The sequence below is a fragment of the Chiloscyllium plagiosum genome, unplaced genomic scaffold, assembly GCF_037043375.1.
Source record: "Chiloscyllium plagiosum isolate Xiang-an unplaced genomic scaffold, Cpla_swu_hap1 HiC_scaffold_5, whole genome shotgun sequence".
Taxonomy (NCBI): Eukaryota; Metazoa; Chordata; class Chondrichthyes; order Orectolobiformes; family Hemiscylliidae; genus Chiloscyllium; species Chiloscyllium plagiosum.
The window spans coordinates 82,263,307-82,271,480 of NW_028270143.1; the positions used below are offsets into that span (position 1 = coordinate 82,263,307).

The 8,174-nt window shown below is 36.7% G+C and overlaps 1 protein-coding gene across 9 annotated transcripts in view; it reads left to right on the forward strand.

Moving 5' to 3' along the window:
- LOC122550015 (voltage-dependent L-type calcium channel subunit beta-2-like) overlaps nucleotides 1-1,278 on the forward strand; it is a 330,466-nt gene extending 329,188 nt beyond the window's left edge. For all 9 annotated transcript variants that reach the window (XM_043690396.2, XM_043690401.2, XM_087987371.1 and 6 more), the window contains one exon: nucleotides 721-1,278. In XM_043690396.2, coding sequence (XP_043546331.2) covers nucleotides 721-1,212 — 492 coding nt within the window. In that variant the 3' untranslated portion in view covers nucleotides 1,213-1,278. The remainder of the gene's footprint in view (nucleotides 1-720) is intronic.
- The last annotated feature ends 6,896 nt before the right edge of the window (nucleotides 1,279-8,174 follow it).

Sequence of the window (8,174 nt, forward strand, 5' to 3'; positions counted from 1 at the left end):
TCTGGGATACAGAGGAAGATGGAAAAAGCAAAGAGATCTGTGACAATCACATTGCACTAGAAATGAAGACATTTAAATATCTTCCTGCTTCAGGATAGTATCTATACAAAGCTGTGTTTAAAACCGTGTTCATTTTGCCAGCATCTCCTAATGGGCAGGAGCTTTACATGAGAAAATCATTTAACTTTGATTGCAGTGGTTGTGATGAATCAAAGTAAAGCTAACAAAGGAATATTGAATGATTAAAAGATAGTCTGTATTTTCACAGGGAATTTCTTGACCTTAATGTGAACTGGATATTATTGACTTGTGGTTTGGAGCCTGCATGCTACTTGTTTTTTCCAAAAAAATCAAACCATTCAGCTAATCAGTTTCAAGATGTAGATGTTTGAAGAATGGTGTGGTGTTAAACCTCTGCTGAAAAATACTCTCAAGAATATAACATGTTGCTTGATTTAACAAATTTCACTATTAGTAACTAATTTGGTTGGTTTTACATGAATGCACTTTGACAGTAATTTCTTTGCTTCAGTAACTAAGTGAGAATGCATATTATATTATAAATATTCGTAAAAATAGGCATTAACTTTACTAAAGCCAATTGGAAGCTGGGTTGTGTATAGTGCATGTCTGCTTGCTTGTAAATTAATCAAGTTAATGAAGTAAATTCCTGAATTTTGAAATTCTAACTGGATTGTTGCATGGTGTGGTACTAACCAGGTTGAACAAAAGCAGGGAGAGCAGAAACCACCACCTTCAGAACCTGAGAGAACTGCTTCGCAGGAGGAAGAGAAACCACCAGAGGCAGTGAAAAAGTCCCAACATCGAAGTTCTTCCTCTGCAAAGCATCACAATCACCGCAGCACTGCGAGTCGGGGCCTAGAGAGACAAGAGACATTTGACTCTGATACCAAAGGCAGCAGGGATTCTGTGTATATAGAACCAAAGGATGATTATACAGATAGCGCTGGTGATCATTACAGCTCACACCATAATCATACAGAAGAACCCCAAGGGGATGGCACCCACAGGCATAAAGAGTCACGGCATCGTTCTAGGGAACGAGACAGAGAGCAGGATCATAATGAACGGAACAAACAACGTAGTCGGCATAAATCAAAGGATCGATATTGTGATAAAGATGGGGATGTTGCATCTAAAAAAAGAAATGATGTCAATGAATGGAGCCAGGATGTGTACATCCGCCAATAACTCTGCCTACAGCTGCTGTGTCCCTTTAGTTAGTGTGTGTATGTGTGCGCGTGTGTGTGCGCGCGTGCGTGTGTGTGTAAAAGAAAAAGTATATATTTACCTGATCAGTCTATAAAGTTTATTGTACACTTGAGATTTCATACGAATTGTTGCTGAGGCAGCATGGAATTAAATTCAATATGTTTCATTTTCAAACATGGTACAATTACAGAACTGCTAGTGTGATACTGTGCTGTTAGTGTTATTGGTTTGATTTTGATTGCTGCCAGCTGAACAATAACTGTTACTAGCAAACTACTGTTAATGTTCTTAAGCAATGTATGTGTGGGGGAATAACGGATTTTCCTGGGTATCCAGGAAAGTTTGGATCAGCTTCTACTGTAGTTTACCATTCTTTTTCCTCAGAAGTTAAATTTCTGCATTCTCAACTTTTATTTTTGAATGAAATATTTACAAGTTTAAAAATCACCCTGGCTTATATCTGTAGTTGGGGTGGGAATGAGGAATTTAGTCTTGCCTTACACTTCAGAGTTAATTAGGAGAAAGTATTTTCTAAGTACAGGTACTATGTACTGTATATAGAATATGGTTCTATTTGTACTTTACATTTAGAAATCATTTTAAAAATAATATAGTTTTAGTCACTATATCTGCTTCAAAGTCTGAAAGAAGATGGATTTTCCCTTTAATCATGCCAACTATGATTGGCTCCTTTTGAATAATTGGTAGTTAAGAGTTTTCATTTCAACCCCTCCCTAGCTTTTGAAATTCAGAACTTAGATGCATAAGTCGTCGATCATTGGGTGGGAAATTAAATATATAATATATTATATAGAGACATTATATTGTTTAGAATTTTTTGTAAAATGCTAGTCTTAACTGACAAAGCGGTTTACTTGGTAAGTCTAAGTTATATACCAAATACTGAATATTATGTATGTTATATGATATTTTTCTGGTTAGGAATTGCCTGAGGGTTCTGTGTTATTGTTCCTTTGTTATAAACTATCCAACTTCTCCAAATGGCTTTGTCTTATTGCTTAATGAGCATAAGATGAGCTGTTCTGGTTACTGTATATGCACATTTGTGGAATTTATTTTCAAAATCCAGTTTGTAAGCATTTGTATATATATATGTATATATATAATTCATAATTGCCTTTGTAGATATTGACAGTAGATGATCTTGTTGCACTGTTTGATTGAGTTATTTATTTAACTGTACAAATGGTGACTCTACATGTTAACTGAACATGTGGAAATGCCATTTCATGAGCAGGAACAATGTTCTATTGTTTCTGTTATGTAATGAAGAAACCCTTCTACACATAAATGTACACACACACACATGTACATTCTTCCAGTCACTTTGCCTGAAATAGGATACTGATTTTTCTTAAGTAAAAATGAAAGAACTGCAGATGCTGTAAATCAAAAATAAAAACAGAAATTGCTGTTAAAGCTCAGCAGGTCTGGCAGCATCTGTAGAGAGATATCGGAGTTAATGTTCCGGTGACCCCTCCTCAGAACTTCATCAGTTCTGAGGAAGGGTAACTTGACCCAAACATTAATATTTCTTCATCTTTCAACCATCATACATGATTATTATAAATATTCTTACATAGAGGTTGTTCATTCTCTGCCTTCATCTACCAAATTATTCATTTTCTTCAAAGTAATAAAGTTGGTTTCGGATCAATTGCTGATTATTTTTTTTTACAGCACTTTTCCCCACTCCTCCAATTTCGTACTTATGATGTGGGAGACCTGATTTGGTTGCAACTCCTGACCGAATGTGTTTTGGGCTTATGTGTTAAAATACACATGTGTAGGACAAGGAGCTAAACTTGAACTGTGGTGTTTAGTGGATTTCGATTTGCAGTTTTAAAACCTTCAGTGACAAAGACATAGTAAAGCTGAAATTGTATTAATTGACACTTTATGGGTGACTGTTTGTAAACAGAACCTTTAGTTTGAATGTGTTTATATAATGTAAATTTGTTATAATTACCAGTACACCTTAGAACACTCCAGTTCTTCAAAACTCTGGTTTAGATGGATATATATGATATATCATATGGGTATTATATAACATTTCCCAGCATGAGTCAGTGCCTTCAGGACAGGAAAGCTGAAACTGAGAATAGTTTGGATCAGAATGACTCCGATCTCATTAATTACAGGTGTACTATGTTTGAGATGGTCAGTGGTCAAAACAAAAAAAGCAATGACAGCTAAGCACTTGAGACAATAGAGCACTGAGTTATGGAGACATTTTTAAGGACTCCAATCTGAACTCACTTTGGAAATTACTTTGAATTCATATTTCTTTTGCTATTAAAGAAAATATGTTGGTGCTCCCAAATAGTCAGTCAGTGACAAAACAACTCAAGTAACTGGAGACATCTGGAGCAGGCAATGCTGAAAATACACGGTCAGTTTGACAGCACCGGTGGATAGGAAGTTAAGTTAACATTTCAGGTTGCTGCTGTCAGGTTCAAAGGAAATAGCTTCAACTTGACATGTTAACACCATTTCTCTTTCCAAGTTGCTGCCAGGTGGGCTAAGTATTTCTAGCAACATTTTTGTTTCTGTTTCAAAAAACTGGATGTGGAGATTTGTGCTGTTGAATTTTTCTGTCTCTTGTCATGAAACAAACATTCTTACCTCGATTGTCCAATCTGTCCTCTTGCCATTTGAAGTACAGTCACCAAACAACATGTATCCCATAGCAGTTTTCATAACCACTGAAATAGTATGAGCTCTCAATCATTTATAATCATGAACCCGTTCTGAGATAATAAAATGAAGTTCTATTCATTCTACAATAGAGGGAACAAAGTGAATTTAGATTTCAAAATGGAGTAAAAGAAGCATCCTTGGTTTAAACCATATCATATGATGAACAATGTATAAAGAGAGGCAAGGTAATTTTTCAGTGTTCTATCCTGCGTATAGGTGGCATTTTAAAGAGCATCAAATGGAATTACAGGGTAACATTATCACCCATCAATGTTTCTAATGGTGAAATCCTCAAATGGTGCTTGAAGCTCTTCACAACAATGTTATGTTGGCCTTTGAAGAACTGAATCATAAGTTTAAAAAACAAACTTGTTAAATGTATACATTATAAGAAATGCAAATTAAAGATGAACAATTTATGATCCTACAACTTCTTATGTGTAACACTATTTTGCCCAATTATGATGTAATATTTTTGTTCTTGATTTCTTGCTGGTAATAATCAAGTTTTCCCTTTACTTCAAGAGATGACACCTGGAACAAAAAGATCTCTCAATGGTCCTCTGTCCATCCTATTTTAGATAACCATTAGGAGGTAGGTGAGTGGAGTTAGGGACCAATTCACTTTTGCCCCCACTTTCTCCTGGGGGGTGGGGGAGAACTGGACATTGTTCAGCAGCTCCACACACTGATGCCATTAAAATTGGAAGAGTGGGGGAAATCTTACATTTCTGACGGTGGTACTTCAACCTAACATTTGTGGTGACTTATCACTTACTACACCTGATCTAATGATAGGTGTCTTGCAAAAAAAAGAGCAAGGCCACAGACGTAGCCTTCACCTACAATGCATTAGCAAATGTGTTGCTTAATCATTGTGCGGTCACAATCAATTTGTGACGTTGCCTCCAACTTACTTTCATTTCAGACCTACTCAATTTTTCAGCTACTATACAGTAAATGGTTCTAATTGTAGTATAATATGTCATTCATAATAAACCATTACTTCATTCTAATTGGTGTAGGGTCTATTTATTACCACGTAACACATTTGTCAGTCACTGTTGCGTGAAACAATTTAATTATCCAAATTGAATTTTTAGGCTCATTTTACAGGAATATCAGGGATCCGGAATGTCGGTCCATCTTCATTGTGTGTAAATATGAATAGTAATGAACTTTAGTTGTGGCTGAAGTCCATGTTTCTGTTTCATATGAATGTGTTCAAACAAGTTCCTCCTTCAAATACAAAAAAAGTCTATAAAAGTATGTTAAACTTTGAAACATTTTAATTTGTTTCAAAATCTCAGAAACAGTTTATGAAACTTAATTTATTGCTGTAACTGTAGGAGATAAAACACTAGTTTGTTCATTGATCTATTGGATTAATTAACGGTGAACAAAGGTGGACCTTCCTTAACTGGTCAAGGGATGGTAAAACCGTTGAGGTTGCAGGGAAATAGCTGGCAAATTTCAGAATACCCCAAGTATGTTCCTGCTATTAAGAAAAATTCTAAAGGGTGGGCACCCCCATCTATTGTTAACCAAACATCAAACTAGGGAAAGCATTAAACTTAAGGGAAAAACATACATAATTATACAAAGATGAGTGGCCGGTCAGATGATTGATTGATTACAACATGAACAATAGTAAAGAATGCCCTGAAGGTTAATCAGAAGGAAGATGTTAAAGTATGAGAGGAAGCTGGCTAGAAATGTAAAACTGGATAACAAGACTTTCTATAGGTATTTTAGAAACAAAGATTAAAAATAATGAACTAACACTCAAATAAAAGCAAAATCCATTAGTGATCTGAAGAAATCATACTGGTTTCAAAATGTTGAGTGTATCTCTTTCCACAGATGTTGCTGAACCTGTTAAATTTCTCCAGCACTTTGGTTTTATTTAAGTAAAGTGAGTCGAGATGTGGTGCTAGAAAAGCACAGCAGGTCAGGCAGCATCCGAGGAGTAGGAGAATCAATGTTTCGGGCATAAGCCCTTTGACAGGAATTCCTGATGGAAGGTTTATGCCTGAAACATTGATTCTCCTGCTCCTGGGATGCTGCCTGACCAGTTATGCTTTTCCAGCACCGCAATCTCAACTCTGATCTCCAGCATCTGCAGTCCTCACCTTCTCCCTTAAGTAAAGTGAGTGTTTGTCCACTAGAAAGTGAGAATGGACTGTTGAAATGGTGAATGAAATGAAAAAAATATTTTCTTACATATTCACTACAGAGGCTATAAAAACATATAAGTAATAACAGGAAATCAGGAGGTGGATTGGCAGGAGAAATTACAATCATAAAGGAAGTGGGAGAAAGTGAGGGCTGCAGATGCTGGAGATCAGAGCTGAAAAATGTGTTGCTGGAAAAGCACAGCAGGTCAGGCCGCATCCAAGGAGCAGGAGAATCGACGTTTTGGGCATAAGCCCTTCTTCAGGAAGGGCTTATGCCCGAAACGTCGATTCTCCTGCTCCATAAAGAAAGTGGTACAAAGCAAACTGATGGAGCTACGGGCAACTCCAATTCAAACCTCCTGACCGGGAACATGGCATGTCTACTCCTCCAGAACATGGTATCCCTCTATCCCCTCCATTCACTCCCCATCTAACTCCTGACCAGATCAGACTACACCTCAATACCATCTCACCTGCCTGCCCTTCAATTTACCTAACTCCTGACCTGCCTGCCTGCCATGCCATTCACCTGCTACACAGGGAGTGCGTTCTTTGTTCCCCTAATGCTACAGCACTCCAATAGAGGTCATTGAGGAACCCTATTGTCCAAAAGTCTGGTAAAGTTCGATCCTGAAGAAAATCCTGGCAAAAAAATGCAGAGCAGATTTGAAGCAAGAAAAAAGTTTAAGTGCTGCAGCAATTTGATTATGGTTATCAATCCACAGAAGATCGGTCTATTGATGGTAATGAAAATCAATAGATGATGAGAACCTTTTTTGATCAGTCCCAAGTAGGGTCATTGCAATGTTGTTGCTGTGGTGCCACTGAGAGATTAGGCACTGCTTGAATATCCAGAGGTTGACTCTCTTCAGACTCTGGGATCTTGAGTCTTCTCAGGAATCAAAGATTTTCCAGTAATGACTAAAAACAAACATGATCTTGTCTGTGTGTAGAGTTCTTAAAAAAAAACCTCAGGAAATTTCAAAGCACTTCACAGCAAATGCCTAAATTTGAACCGTGGCCAAAAACTAGTATTTTGTAGGCAAAGTCTTTTATCAATTCAGCAAGGCAACATACTAGAAGAACTTCCCTGCTCTTTGAGTGGGACCTTAGGATCTTTTATGCCAACTTGAATAGGCAAACAAAGCTTTGCTTTAATGTTTCACGTGAAACAGCTTTGCCAAAAAGCACTTCTGCACTTAAATGTTAGCCTTAGACTGAAGTTTCAAACCATGACTTTCTGACTTCAATGTTGAGAGTTCTACCATTAAATTAAACTACAACTGTTTTGTTTTTGCCTTTAGGAAAGTTAATATTCCAATTATTGAAAAGCAATGACTCTGAGATGACCCAATAGTGAGAAGCCAGAAATTTGAAGGTGGTTAGTCTAAACGATGTTTTGCCATACCTTCAAATTTTAGCGAAGTAAAACCCTTGAGACTTTACTAGCCCTGTCAGAAAATTATGGTCTCCTTCACACTTTGCAGTTTAAGTAGTCTTTAGACTGTAAAAAGGAAACCATTTCTTAGAAATGTGGGGTAGAACTTTGAGGTGAAAGTACTATCTTGCTGTTTCCTAGTTTCCCTTCACATGTATCCAAGACTAAACATAACTTAGTTTTCTTCTGGCAGTATCTGGAATGAGAATGAATTAGTGTCAATGCTGGGAGGAAAGGAGGAAGCTGAAGACTTGACAACACCTTCATTTTCCTTCTCAAAGGTGGTTTGTTGGAGACTGATTACATCATTTAGAAATAGTTTCAACATAAAATACCAGCCAGAACATTATAAGATGCAAATTTTCAGTCATAATAGTTAATCAACAAATATGTTTAAATAAAGAAAAATTGTTTGACCTTTTAATCTTGCTATTATTCAGTTACTTGAATTAATTATATCAGAATCATAATTCTCTAAGTTTTAAGATAATTATGGATAAGAATAGATTGGTGCTCGAGTGAAAATGCTAAATTCGGGAAGGCTAATTACAGCAGTATCAGACAGAAACTGGAGAAATTAGATTTGACAACAGCAGTTTGAGAGT